Source organism: Chiroxiphia lanceolata, chromosome 24, assembly GCF_009829145.1.
Source record: "Chiroxiphia lanceolata isolate bChiLan1 chromosome 24, bChiLan1.pri, whole genome shotgun sequence".
Lineage (NCBI taxonomy): Eukaryota > Metazoa > Chordata > Aves > Passeriformes > Pipridae > Chiroxiphia > Chiroxiphia lanceolata.
The window spans coordinates 6872235-6887074 of record NC_045660.1 but is presented as its reverse complement, the minus strand read 5'-3'; the positions used below and the strand labels follow the sequence as shown (position 1 = coordinate 6887074).

General features: G+C 48.6%; 1 protein-coding gene across 2 annotated transcripts; it reads left to right on the top strand.

Moving 5' to 3' along the window:
- The first annotated feature begins 5101 nt into the window (after positions 1-5101).
- Positions 5102-14727, top strand: GNL2 (G protein nucleolar 2). Of its 2 annotated transcripts, XM_032709794.1 has the most exons (17): positions 5102-5147; positions 5238-5374; positions 5450-5534; positions 6387-6481; positions 6929-7068; positions 8323-8507; positions 8771-8837; positions 9894-10052; positions 10612-10725; positions 10849-10977; positions 11309-11413; positions 11497-11655; positions 11799-11915; positions 12240-12658; positions 13300-13379; positions 14049-14146; positions 14547-14727. In XM_032709794.1, the coding sequence occupies exons 2-17, from the start codon at positions 5311-5313 to the stop codon at positions 14694-14696; spliced, it is 2166 nt and encodes a 721-aa protein (XP_032565685.1). In that variant the 5' UTR covers positions 5102-5147; positions 5238-5310; the 3' UTR covers positions 14697-14727. The 2 variants fall into 2 exon arrangements, with proteins under 2 accessions (XP_032565685.1, XP_032565684.1); XM_032709793.1 differs by having other exon boundaries at positions 10612-10977.
- Positions 14728-14840: the final 113 nt, after the last annotated feature.

The following is a 14840-nucleotide window of genomic DNA, read 5'->3' as shown; positions in this document are numbered from 1 at the left end:
GCTGGCAGAAAACCTTTCAGCCCATCATCCACTTTGTGTTTAAGTAAACAAGAAGCTGTTACATCTTTGAAAGGGGATTCCATTTCAGCACAATGATAAACGACCAGCATACCAAGCAGGGAGAGAAAGAGGTTCTTAAAAGTCATGCTTTGAGTTGTTTATGGATCATGTTCAGACGATTCCTGAAAGCCTCCTAGCTGAAAGATCCGATCTCATTCTATTTTCTAGCCTGTGAGAGAAGTATTTTGTTTGTGCCAGGGTGTTGCACGTAAGCAGAACCATTTTCCCTTTTGCTTTCAGCAGCACCCACCAGTGACCCGCTGGTGAAGCTGAGCTCACTCCCTCGCTGTGCCTCCCTCCTGCTGCCCTATCCCCATCCAGTCCTCAGCAAGGATTAGGGAAAAGAGAGAGTGCACAAGGAAGGTTTTCTACACGAGGCTCTGTTAATGCCTCGATTCCCTGCAGTGACTCCTGGCACTATTAGCACAACTATTTCAAAACTAAACTGCATATAATAAATGAACAGAACCTATTTTAGAGAACTCTAGAGATTTTTAGAAAAACTGTCAAACTTCTTTTGCTTGTAGCCTCTTCTCTTCTTTCTTCCTTTTTCATAGCAAAATGGGAAGAAAAAGGGACAAAGGCAACAGGAAGTTTAAAATGCATATTAAGAATATCCAAGATTTTTCGGTATGGTAATTTTAAAATTAAATTGGTTTAGAACAATTAGGAGAAAAAATATAAGAAATCAATTTTTTTTTAAATCAGCTCAAGAACTGTGCTTATTCCCACTCCCAGAGAGCAGGTTTATTTATGAATTTAGGAACATTACGCCTTTGACCAACGTGAACTGCATGCTGAGCTCCCCAGTCCAAGCTGAGATGTCCTTAGCAAGGTGATGTCACCTCAACTCACACGCACATGAACGTTCTCTTTCCGCCCACCAAATAACCCTGTTGTGGTGTTCTCTCCATGGCATCACTGTAAAATACACATGTTTAAACAAATAAATCAATAAATGGGTTTGCTGAAGCAGCTTAATTTGTTTATTCACCAAAATTGGAGTCAAATCCCAAATAACCAAAAATGTCCACAGACAGAGCAAGCCTCTCCTGAGAGCCGTCTCTCTACATCCAGGAGCCAAAGGAATCGACACAGATCATGATGGGAACATCACTGCTCCGACTCCTGGGCGTGTTCCCACCCTGTGCCTTGACCAGCTCGATGCTGAACTGGAGAAGTGGCTGCTGGATGGACAAACAGACAGACAGATCCTTTGTCAGGAACTCTGCTGCACAGAAAACATCCTTATTTTCCCTGCTGAACAACCTGGTGTTATTCACTGGACAGAATTCCACTCAGAATCTGCAGGACAGTTTCTAGGCAGTTTCCTCAGCTTTTGGGCAACCTCTCCCATGCCATGGGGGACAAAGGGCCAGGAATAATGAACAGCTTACAGTCGTGGGTTTGAAAGAGTTCCATTTCTCTCTCATTTGCTGAGATTTAGAAGCTAAAGCAGATGAATGTCACCAAACACAGGTTGGTTCTATCCTGTTCTTACCCTCTCTGGGTAATATAAATCTGTATTTTCTGTCAGATACAGTCAATGAGCTGTGTGCACACACTCCTCATGCAGTAATTCACTGGCTTTCTGCCCCAGAGAGGTAGGGGCAATGTATATACTGCTTAGCCCGTGTTTATGTTAAAATGGTTTCTCACTCAGAAGAAATCTTACCTTTGATTAAAGGAAACAGAGTAGAATAGTGAAACAGGTTATCTCCAACACTATTGTTTGGATTACATTTTCTGAGAACACTAAAAGGGGTAGCTCAGATATATATTTACAGATTTTATTAAGTCAATAGCCTTCACAGGGAGAGTGTGAGAGAGAAATGTTAGGCACCATGCTTTAAAAAATCTCTATTAAAATTACAGAAATACCAGTGTATTTAACCAGTCACCATAAATAAATCACCCTGATCGCCTTTATGTACACAGTAATACATCACACCCAACTGAATGCCAAACCATAGTTTAGAGGGAGCTTCTTGCTGGAATCTCCATGATTTTTGAAGAACAGCAGGATCTTAGTAAGAAAAAAAGAGGCAGCCAGGTAGGTTGTGTTGTTATTTACAGCCCAAGGTGAAGTGCCAGGTTAGAGGCACTGACAGGGCTGCTCAAGGCCATGGCCCCTCTTGTGCCCCATGGGACCCCGGCCAGACAGGGAAGTTACTTTTCATCACTGTTAAAATCAAACACTGCAGGAAAACATTTACATGTAACTGCTTTAGCCCTCAGGGTGCTGGTGAACTCCAGGTCTCCGTGCCCAGAGTGAAGCCGAGGGCTCTGCAGAGCGGGCACAGCTCTGAGCCCCCCGCGCTCCGGGGGCTCAACCCCGCTGGGCACAGCTCAGCCTGGGCTCTCCAAGTCCTCTTACACCTTTTGGCCTTTTTTCTTGTCTTGGGTTTTCTCCTCCCTCCCAACTTCCAGCCCCCATTGTGGGAACAGTCTGGGATCACTTTGGTTTTTCTGTTCAGGAGCCATCAAACCTGAAGCCTTTTGCCGGGGAGCCTCTTGCTCCTGTCAGCTGTATCCCTGGAAAGCTATTCCTCAGGAACTGAGCCGGGAAAGCTGCTGTGCTGATAAACCACCTATGGTGTCTTCTGGTTGTGATTTTGAAGATGAGCTACAAAGGCCACTTGAGTCCCTGTGCTCTGCAGGGAATCACTGCAATAGAGTGAGATGGCTGATGCTGCTTTATCCTGTTAAATAAAACAGGAGCTGGATACCACACTGAAAAAGGGCTCTGAGTGCAAGTCCAGTCTTGTTCTGAACTCTTGGAAATCTACTTTTCCTTCATTTAATTGACAAAATGTGTAGATCACACAAGGAAGACAGCCCCTGCCAAAAATCCAACATCACTAGCTTTTAATAATACAATGGGAATAACCCCTCAGAACATATGCAATTATGGGAATGAGTCATTCCAATGGCATCATGTAACCCCATTCCCTGGGATTTGACAAGGATGAGGCCACATAAAACTCGAAATGATTTCATTTCAGCCCTGGTCAGGGCAGTGGTGCCAAGGAGCTGAGGCTGTGTGGCAGAGCCGATGGACACCGAGCTCCAACCCCGCTGTCCCGGCCGGTCCCGCTGCACCCATGGACACAGGACAAGAAAAAGTTAAAGATCCAAAAGGGAGGGATGCATCAATAGCAAAGGAAAAGCTGTGAGTCATAGAGTAACAAAAGATCAGTTTAGAGGAACAATATCCAACCCGTACTTATCAGATACACAACAAACAGCCGCGGGGACGCTGTGAGTTAAACACCAACTGTTGGCCCCAGTGATGGAATTTGGGTCAGGGAACATGTGAGAACAAGGAGAGTGCAGCAGAAAGGATGAGTTGGTGCCAGGCTGAATGCAGGTCCCACACGTGACCAGCAGGATCTTAGGACAGAAAATCCCGCCCATAGCCCACTCCAACGGGGACACGCTGTGAGCACAGCCAGGGACAGGGGCTGAGCCCTCATTGCCAAAGCTTCCAGCCTGGGAATTCAGCACCCAGCTCTGAGGCATCCCCAAGACAAGTTCTCCACACCACAACCTCCTGCCCAAAGCTGGCTGGGTTTGTTCTCTCACAGAAAGAGACAGGGACTTTCTGGCTGCACCCCAAGATCTCTTGCTAACAATAAAGAGGGAGTTTTCTTAAGGGAAAGGAAGAAAGAGTGGGGGAGAGCAGAGCAAGTATTACTCAACTATTTAGTCTAAAATTTTGAAAATCAAAAGGATCTTCTGACAGATTGATATCGACTCTAATAGAAAACACACTTGTCCTGGGAAAACTCTCCTACATGAGCCTCGAGTCTGATAGCTTAGACAATTATCTACAATTTGGAATTGATTTTTATGCCCACATCAGTGTGTACTTTTTCAATGCCCAAGGCACAGATAATTCTATTAAGAGAAAAACCAGAACTTGTAGGCTTAAGCCAAACAGCCTCCAAACTCCAGGCTCCATCTTACAAAACATCTCCCAGGCCTGACTCATCAGGGCTCCCTTGCACAGCAGGGACTCTGCACCTCACAGCAAAACGCTGAAAATCATTAAAAGAACAAAACCCCAGCAGCTCTGTTATTGTTCTGGGTTTAGAGGAGCATTAGCAGCACCAGAAGGATGTTGCACTGGCCAGGAATGCTCTGCTGCTAATAAGTGTTTAGGAAGGATGGGCCAGGGCTGTGTTTTGGGGAAGGATTTCCCAAGGTGCTGAGCTTGGCCCTGGCCCAGGCTCTGGTATCAATTAACACCATTTCAGTGCAGCTTTGTTCATTTCCCCTAGGTGAGGAGCTTTCAGACTGCTATTAAAATCTGGTAGTAACACAAATGTAGGCTTAGGCTTTAGACATAGAATTTGCCTAAATTTGATTTGTTACTGCACTGTCCATGCAATTCTTTACACGTACATAAAAACACCAATGTTGTTATTTCTAATTTTTAAAATTCTTTGCCAGTAACCCAGAAGGAACAGCCCCGTGTGCCTGTAAACACCCACCAGTACTGCCCTGTGCATGAGTCTCTGCCACGACAGTGGCCCACCAGCTACCCCAGTGCCCTCCAGCAGTCCCAGTGCCCCTCCAACTGCCCCAGTTCCCCACCAGCAGCCCCAGTCGCTCTCCAGCTGCCCCCATTCATCAGCAGACGGCGAGGAGCGCTACTGCCGCGCTCCCAAACGATTCCCATTATGTGTCTATGAACAAACATTCCCAAACAATGGGGGCTCCCCGTGCCAGCGGCCCCGCCGGGCCTCAGAACCGCCCCGCGGCCCCGGGAGGGACCCGGCCAGACCGCAGCGCCCCGGGCCGGGCACAGGCGCGTCCCGCCGCCCTCTGGGGGCCGGAGCCCTCCCGGAGACGGGGGGGACACGGGAGGGACAAAGTGACACAGGAGAGACAGGGGGACACGGGGGGGCGGGAGGGGGGGCACGCGTTGCCATGGCGACCGGGCGCGCACGTGGCTGCCCGGAGACGCCGCTGCGCCTGCGCCGCCTCGCGGCGGCTCCCGGAAGTGGGTCAGGCGCGCCGGAAGTGCCGCGCGCGTGTCCGCGGCCCGCCCGAGCACTCCGGGACCGGCGGAGACACGGACGGGACACCGGGAGCGACAGGGACACCGGGACCGACAGGGACACCGGCACCGACAGGGACACCGGCACCGACAGAGACACCGGGACCGACAGGGACACCGGCACCGACAGGGACACCGGCACCGACAGGGACACCGGCACCGACAGGGACACCGGCACCGCCGCGATGGTGAAACCGCGGTACAAGGGCCGCTGCTCCATCAACCCCTCCCGCGCCAGCACCAACCCCGGTACGGGCCAGGAGGGCCGGGACGGGGCGGAACGGGACGGGCAGGGCCGGGACTGACCCTCTCTTGTCTCTGCAGATCGAATCGGGGGCGCGGGGGGGAACAACATGCGGGACCGAGCGACCATCCGGCGCCTCAACATGTACCGGCAGAAGGAGCGCAGGTGGGGACGGGCGGCAGAACGGCTCGGTATTGGAACGGGCCTGTGTCAGTGCTCTGTGACCCCGGGAGCTGGGGAGCCTCGCCCTGAGCCAGCCCCAAGCCTGGCCCAGAGCTCCAAGCAGCCCAGCCATGTCCCAGAGGTGCAGCTGGAAAAGGCGCTGCAGAACAGCTGAACGTGTCCCTGAAATGTCATGAGTCCGAAACCACCCAGAATTCCCAGATTTCCCGCAGCAGCATAGCTCAAAAGCTGCTTCCCAAATGCCTGAAGAGCCTGACTCCCCCTGGCTCCTGCATGGAGGGATCCCCTGAGGGGATTCCCCCTGTGCCCCACTCAGGGATCAGGCTGGGGAGCAGCTCCCACCGTGTCTGTGCCGTGGGGGCTCTGGGAGTCCTGGTTCACATCAGCAGTTCTGGTTTGTTTTGCCCTGTTTCTTGCTGTCTGGGGAGCAGATGAGGAGGAGGGATTTTGAAATGTTGCTGAACTTAAAGCAGGTCTGAGCTTGGGAACGCTGTGCTGATGAGTGCCCTGCAGAGCTGGTTAAAAGGCTCCAGAGAGAACTGAGTGGGGTTTGCTAGAAAATGGTCCTTGATTTCTTTTGCAACCCCAGGAGCCCTCCCTGGGCTGACCCAGACAGCTGCAGGGAGGGTCTGGCCAGGTTGGAGGGAGAGCCAGGGCTGTGAGTGCCACTGCTGCTGTCAGAGCTGGATTGACTCCCCTGCACAGACCAGGGAACACTCTGGAGCACTGGCTGTGGGTGAAGGGTCTCCCTGGATTTCATGGGTGTGCTCCTGGCCTGGTGCACACAAGTGCTGGAGGGGTGAGTGCACTGACACGTCCTCATTTGTCCCTTAGGAACAAACATGGCAAAGTGATCAAACCCCTGCAGTTTCAGTCCACCGTGGCACCAGGCACAGTGGCGAGGGTGGAACCAAATATCAAATGGTTTGGTGAGTTTTGTTCAGCTTCCAGACTCATCAAGCTGAAAAACTGTTGAGCTTTGTGTGTTGCAGGGTGTTTGTTTCAGAGTTGTGGTCTGAGGGCCATGTGGGGCAGGGACTGAGCTGAGGGACCCCTCACCTCTAGCTGTGCTCTGGGGGTTTGCTTTCCCTAAGGGTGGTTATTCTGGTTCCTGTGATCAGTCCCTGGTGTTTGCCCATGTACATGGATTTTAAGTGTCCTAGAGATAGTTTTAAAATTTCCTTTAAATGGTGGGAAAGAGAGGGATTGGCCTATTTGTGCATATTTGGAACCCCAAAGTCTCAAGTAAAATCCTCTGGTTTTGTCCCTGGTGTTTTTGATCCCAGACAGAGAGTTCGTGTTTTATTGGTGTCCCTGGGGTGTGTGGAGCAGTTAAGTGAGGAATGGCCAGGTGCAGTGTCTGTTTTTACATGCAGGAAATACTCGTGTGATCAAGCAGTCATCCCTGCAGAAGTTCCAGGAGGAGATGGAGACGGTGATGAAGGATCCTTACAGGGTGGTCATGAAGCAAAGGAAGCTGCCCATGTCCCTCTTCCATGATCGGATCAAGCCACACGTGGGTGTCACTCCCTGTGCAGGGGGGGCTGTCAGGAGAGGCATTTCCCTGTGGACATGTCTCTGCTCAGTCTGGGGAAATGTTAGGTTCTGGAAGCTTTGGGAGAGGCAGCTGTAGTGGATTCCTTGGGGAAGGATGGTTCTGATTCCCTGTCACTGTGGGCATCGAGTGTTAGGGCAAAGAAACAGTGAGAAGATACCTTATTTAATAGAAATTCTCATTTTGCATTGGGAAATTACCCAAAAATCCTTCCCTGTGAGGGTGGGGAGGCCCTGGCACAGGTATCCCAGAGAAGCTGTGGCTGCCCCATCCCTGGAAGTGTCCAAGGCAGATTGGACAGGGCTTGGAGCAACCTGGGACAGTGGGAGATGTCCCTGCCCACGGCAGGGGTGGGACTGGATGGGCTTCAACGTCCCTTCCAACACAACCATTGTGGGATTCTGTGATAGGTTATGATATAACCATATTACAGTATATTCTCTGATAGGTTTGTGTGCCTGCTGATGGTCTGAATGTTCTAATGCCTCTAACTGCTCCTGGACCTTTTCTGAGCCTGTTTCACACTGCAGACACTGGGGATGAATTTGAACGTGTGTTTTATCCTGTATCACAAATCCTTGTGCATGCAGACTTCATTTCTAGTACATCAAGTTTTAGTTATTGCCAGTTTTTTTCATGGTGTCTGAACTATTATTTTGGACTCTTGGTAGCTATTTTGTCATATGGAAACTTTTTAAGTTTTATGTAATAGAAATGTTACTTAAATTAAGAAAAGGTTATGTCAAAATGTGCATTACAAAAACAAATTGCTGCTTTCAGCAATGAATTGTTTGCTGTTCCAAGAAAAGTTGGCTTTCATTGCAAGCTTTAAAAATCTACAATTTTGATGGTAATTGTCCCTGACAAAAATCTGAGAATTTGGCGAGATTTATGCTCTTGTTAGAAAAATAAGAAATGATCAAAGATAGCAGCTGAATTTTCATCATTGTGGCTGTAATTGCATTTGACACCATTTATGGTGGAAGAACTGAAGCATAGTTCTTTGGCAAGTGCACAGTGTTTCGTTGCTTATTAAATATCCACTCTTATGTTTCCCAAAGCTTAAGCTGGAAAACTCAAACATTGTTATGGACATGCCTGTCACTTGTCACAGGCTCCAGGGCTGTGTTGAACTCCAGGCTTCTTCAGTATATGTCACGAGAGATGGAAAAAGTGGTGCTTGGGGTTTTTTTTTACCAACCTGTTTTTCCTCAGACCTCCAGGGTTCACATTCTTGACACGGAAACATTTGAAACAACGTTTGGCCCCAAATCACAGAGGAAAAGACCAACGCTGTCTGCAAGTGATGTGCAGGCTCTGGTGGAGAATGCTGAGGCCTCCTCAGAGTCTTATGACCAGGACAAGGACCGAGACCTGGTGACAGAGGACACTGGTGTAAGGTGAATGGAAAGGAAAAATGATTCATCGTTTACCTGTCTGAAAAGCCAGCCTTGTTTTTAAAGAAGTATCTGGTACATCCATCAATGCTGTTTCTGTGTGAGGACTAAGGAAAGTGAGATTAGCTGAATTTGGGATTTTGGCTAAATCCCAGCTGTTACTTGGGCCTCGTCTTCTCTTTTGTCTGTAAGGGGCTTTAGAGAAGAGAAGACAACACTGTGACCCTGTTTCTGTGGTTGCTGATGTCTCTGGTGATGTCTTCCAGGGATGAAGCACAAGAGGAAATCTTTAAGAAAGGACAGTCCAGAAGAATCTGGGGTGAGCTCTACAAGGTAAATGGCATTTGGAATTCACAGCAGTCACGTCTGTGGCACGGGCAGGGCCTGCAGCACAGCACTGGAATCCTGTACAGCAACAATGAGAGAAGCTCTAGGAGAAAACAAGAGTTTCATTTCCAAATCTCTGCGTGACTGAGCTTGATTCTTGAGCTCTTGTCCTACTGGAACAAACATTCTTAAAATACATTATCTAGAGAAGGACTGGCAGAGCAAAGATAACAGTTTCTCTTGGATTCCTGGGGCTTCACCACAAGCAAACCAGTCATGTTCCCTGAAGTTTCTTTTGGCTAAAAACATCTGGTGTGTGGATGGGTTTGTCTTGGGAGAGCTCTGACCCTTAATTCCCTGTGAGCCACCTTGGCTGCTAGAGAAATGGAGACTGAGAGTTTATGCTCTCTCTCTGACTGTTAGGTGTGAAATTGCTTGACTTTTTGCTCTGAATTTCTGAATGTAGCTTAAAACCTTTTCATTTGGATCTAAAAGCACTGGGAATGATGGAGCAAAACAGATTTCAGTAAGAGGCTGCCAAAACTGCAGGAAAAAGCTGTGAAACAAATTCACTTGGCTTGAAGCAAGTCATAAAATGACAGCTCCCTGCTGTAGATGCTTAGTGGACTAACAGCAGGTTCCTGCTTGGTTGTGTGTTTCATATTGATCCAGAAAACATCCTTTATACCCTGATCCATTATGAAATGGCAGAAGGGAATTGCTGCTGAATGGATGACGAACACTGGGGGTTTGTGTACTGAAGCAATTGGTTTTTTCACATTTGGGTGCGGTGTTTTCTTTCCCTGCTGCATAAGAACAGGTAAAAGCTATTCAGCTGTCCAGCCTGAATTTGGAGGGGATTTAGGAGAGGGGAGAGCGGAGCATCAGTGGGTGTTAGTCTGAGCTTCACAGGTCTGAGGGGAAGTAGCAGTTGTTTGTGAAGGATACAAGATTTTTAAATTAATGTTGTAGTTTCAAAAGTGACTAGTTTTCACTTAGGAGGTACAGATGTCCTGCTTTCTGTAAAATCCTTTCCTTCTGTGTGATTTTTTTATTTTTCAGGTGATCGACTCGTCAGATGTTGTTGTTCAGGTTCTTGATGCCAGGGATCCCATGGGCACTCGCTCCCCTCATGTGGAATCTTATCTGAAAAAGGAGAAACACTGGAAACATCTCATTTTTGTCCTGAACAAATGTGATCTCGTTCCTACCTGGGCTACTGTAAGCACAGTCCTGCCTGTTATTCCTTGGACCCTCTTTGTTCCTGTTGCAGCTTGGCTGTAGCTCCATGCCAGTCCCCATGCTGGTCTGGAAGGGTGTACTGCAACTGGGGCACTGGGAGCTCTCTGCTTGCCTGCTGTAAAAGTAACAATTACCATGTAAATCTGTCCAAGTTTGGCCGAGTTGAGCAACACTCACCAGCCACAAATTCCCTACTTCCTCTGTCTGGATTTAACAGTTCAGCTGTTGTCTCCAGAGTATGCTAAATGTTAGTCTGCCTAGGATCCATATCCACCCCAGCTGGTTTGCTTTATGTCGTTAAACTAATGAGTTTTAGCTAGCAGTGAAGGCGTTTTTGGGAAATTGTTTGTCTTTTATACAAACAATACTCAGTGCTTTTAGCTGTTGGGTTGGGGAAATGCTTCAAAGGTTCTTCCCTAGCAATGTTCATGGCCATTGCAACTGTAAGCCCAGTGCAGACACTGTACCCCCCTCTCTGAGTAGATGGTGTCACCCCCTGCAGCCCCAGGTCCCTAACCCAGCCTGTTTGCCTCTCCAGAAACGTTGGGTTGCTGTCCTTTCCCAGGAGTATCCAACACTGGCTTTCCACGCCAGCCTCACAAACCCTTTTGGCAAAGGTGCTTTCATACAGCTTCTAAGGCAGTTTGGAAAGGTACAGAACAATTCTGGGGATCTGTATGGTTGGGGTGGGGGAGTTAGTGTGTGGTGTTTTGCTTTGTTAGGGTTTGGGGCTCAGTGCTGCAGTGGTGTACAAGGACGTGTTATTTCTCACCAGTTACACTCTGACAAGAAGCAGATCAGCGTGGGGTTCATTGGTTACCCCAATGTTGGCAAGAGCTCAGTGATCAATACCCTACGATCCAAGAAGGTCTGCAACGTGGCCCCCATTGCAGGGGAAACAAAGGTAAGAACATCCCTGTGTTACAGATACAAATAAGCTCGTGCTCGAAGGCAGAGTTGGTGTGAAATCAGCCCGATGACGTTGTCGAGTCCAGCACTGAGCTGCACAGGCTGTGTGGCCCCAGGAGTGGCTGATGGGCAGTCCCTTCTCTGAGGCACTGCTCTGGCAGCATTCCCAGGTTCCCACTGTGCCACTCTGCAGTCGTGGGAGTGCTCCGGGTCTGTGCTCTCCTGAACCAGGTGCTGGCTCAGGCTCTGTCAGTGCCGGTTCTGTGACTCATCCTCACAAACGGGACAGTAACCAAGCACTGACCAGCAGCTGCTGCTCTGTTCAGGTGTGGCAGTACATCACCCTGATGCGGCGCATCTTCCTCATCGACTGCCCCGGGGTGGTTTATCCGTCGGGAGACACGGAGACAGACATCGTGCTGAAGGGAGTGGTACGTGTCTGCACGGGGGCTGGGGAGCTTTGCTGTTGTCCGTGGGGTGGGCTCAGGGCTGATCCTCTACCGTGTGTTTTCAGGTTCAAGTTGAAAAGATTAAGAGCCCCGAAGACCATATTAGTGCTGTGCTGGAAAGGGCCAAAGCAGAGTACATCAGGAAGACATACAAAATTGATTCCTGGAAGGATACAGAAGACTTCCTGGAGAAACTTGCTGCTAGGACTGGAAAACTGCTAAAGGTGTGACAACTTCCTGCATTTGCAGGCTGGAGAGCGTGGTCTGTTACTCAGCGTGGGAGATGGGAACGTTTCTGTTGCTTACAAGGCTTAGGAAGGCGCTGTGCCCTGCAAATGTGGACAGAGATTGTTCCTGGTTCTTTCAGGGTGGTGAGCCTGACTTGCAGACTGTGAGCAAGATGGTTCTCAATGACTGGCAGAGGGGCAGAATCCCATTCTTTGTGAAGCCACCGAATGCAGAACCAGGTGAACCAGGTCCCCAGGTGAGAATGTGAAGCTCATGCCTCCTCTTCTACATATTATTTGATTTTCTTAATGGAATTCGCTGCTGCTTTTCCCAGAGTGCCATGAGACTTGGGCAGTGACTGGGCTCTGCACAAGCCTGGTCACTCAGGTGACACTTGAAGTCGGTGAGGACCAGGTTTGTGCTGTGCTCTTTACAGAGATATCTGAGCCACTACTGACTACCAGAAATGTCAGTGATTATCACATTGTCATCGGAGGCTTTTTCCAAAGAGAGAAAATAGAAGTTGGAGATGATGGGACAGACTTTGTGGATAATATATCCATGACACTCTTCCTTGCAGCCTCCTGCATTTGAAGCAAGCCAAGATAATACTGAGGAGAAAGTCTCTGAGTCGATGGCATCAGGAGTGGAGCCAGAAGAGAGGAACAACCCAGACAGTGAAATCAGGCAGCTCATGTCCCACGTTCGGCAGAACTTCGGCAGGATTAACGTGGCACCTCAGTTCTCAGAAGAAGACCTGGTTCCTGTGGATGTGCCAGGCTTTGATGAGACAGACAGTGATTCCTGTGGAGAGGAAGAGCAGGAGGAGGAGAAGGAGGAGAATGAGCAACAGCAGGATGCAGGAGAGGAGGAATCGCAGGTGGCTGCGCCGGGTGCCAGGGAGAGTTCTAAAGCAGTTCTTAAGGCTCTGGAGGACAAGATTGCAAAATACAAAAAATTCCTGGATAAAGCCAAAGCCAAGAGGTTCTCAGCAATAAGGTACCTGAATCTGTCCAATGTTTTGCAGGGGAGGAGAGGGTTGATGTGACTCTGCTGTAGTTCCATTCCATGCCTGACTTGCTTGACAGTTCCCCTGTGCTGCCTCACATAAGCCACAGTTTGTCTGGTTTAGCCATAAGGGTTGGAAATTTGGCCAAGCAGCAGTTTGTTTTTGAAAGGTTATTCCAAGAAGTGCTATTTACCAGCATAATTAAAAATGTTCTCACTTTTGAAAGTTACCTCTTAAGCTATGGGTTAGAAATCTCTTGGTATTCTGAGCAGCAAAATTGTATCCTTGGATCTCTCCTTGATGTTGGGTTATACCGAGGCTGATTCCTACCTCGATATGCCAGGTGGGTCCCTGTGCACATGCAGAGTATCCTGGCCCATAGAGCAGGCCCAGTTTTAGCAAAGCTCACTCACCAGCCTTGTGAGGACTGAGATTTCAAGGTTAAGGGTTATATTTTGTCTCTTGTGCAGCACACAAGCCCAGTAACTCCAGAGACAAGAGTACTGCAATATGTTTTTTAGGTGCAAAGACTGTGGCTTTGGTGCTGACGGGGGACTGGGATCTGCTGGAGACCGGTGGCTTCTTGGTTTGTGTTACAACGACCTTTTATTGCTGATTTTATCTTCTGTAGAATCCCTAAGGGACTGAGTGACAAAGTGTTTGCAAAATCCATGCAGAAGGCTGAAGAACCCAAAGAAACTGAAGACAGAGGTAAAACAAGATTAGTTAATGTTCTTAATCTGTGTTGGGAAATCCTGTAAACCAGAGAAGAAAGGGAGTTAGGGGGAGAAGCGTCCACTGGCTCCTGCATCCAAGTTCTTTTCCCCTGAAGCTGCTTAAATGTCCCCTTAGCTGACCCCAGAGCTGCTGCTGACCTGCTGTAGCCTCGCTGTAGAACACCTGTCAGTGTGATGGGAGATGTCCCTGTGAGTGAGGGAAGGTCCAGAGAAGGTAAATGTTGTGTTCCCAACAGCCTGGGCTCCAGGCTGCAGCCAGAGCAGCTCCCTCTCCCTGGGGTGTTACACAGGAGGGAGTGAGGGGGGTTGGGATGTTATAAAAGCACAGAGATACTTCAGTCTGTAGGTTTTACTGTGGCTTCAGCTGCCATAGGCAGTTTGATTAAAGGCACAGTCAGTGGGAGAGCCCCATTCTGAAAGGACTATGGAAATCTCCTGGGCTTACTTGAGGCTGGAAGCAATCTGCTTCTTGAGAGCAGCTTTCATAGTAAGAGCTACATGCACGTTGTTTGGGTAGAAGCTGTTAAATAAGGCCAAAGGAATGCATTGCTCAAGGAGTTGGGATGGTGGCCCCAGTCTGAAGTTCTGCAAACAAATGGGTGTTCTGGAAGATACCCAACTGTGTGATTTCTGCTGGTTGCAGGCAGCACAGAAAAGAAAAGAAAGAGGAAAGCAGAAGAGGGAGGTGATGATGATGACCAGTTGGGTAAACAGCCTTGCAAGAAACTCACATCCAAAGAAGTAAGTGTGATTTCTTGTAGTACAGCTGGGCAGGGAAATAGAGTGGCTTTTTTATCCGTGGATTGCCCGTTACCACTAAAGAGCTTTGAGAGCAGGAGGGGAGTGAAGACTGAATTCTGTTACAAATGTCCTGTCACAACTATGTCACAGCCCTCTTACCTGACTGGGCACACTAGGTTGCTTCTTTTACCTTGTTGACTCCTCATGTAAAGATTGAAGCATAGCTTTCTTTTTTAAGAGCATGGGTGGGTGGGTTCCCTATAGGTTCTCATCAGTAACATTTTGTTGGAAATTATTTATTTTACGTAAGGCGTGTGGAATGTGAACACCATTGGAGAGCTGCAGACACTGAGGCTATGGATGCTGGGGATTTGCTAATGTGTTTTGTCTGTGTTTGCAGAGGAGACGAGCCGAGAGGCAGCAGCGCTCCAAGAAAGTTGGAGTCCGGTATTATGAAACTCACAACGTGAAAAATAAGAATAAGAACAAGAAAAAAACTGGCTTGGAGGAACAAAGATCAAAGCACAAAAAATACAAACATAAGCAATAGCTGCTTATTCTATTAAATTTTACATAAAACAGTTCTAGTATGCGGTGGCTTTTTTTACTATAAAACTTGCAGTTCCCGTTCAAAGCCCAGTGTGACCGGTCTGTCCTGGCCCCAGGAGCAGCATCTCCCTCTTTGTTTCTGCAT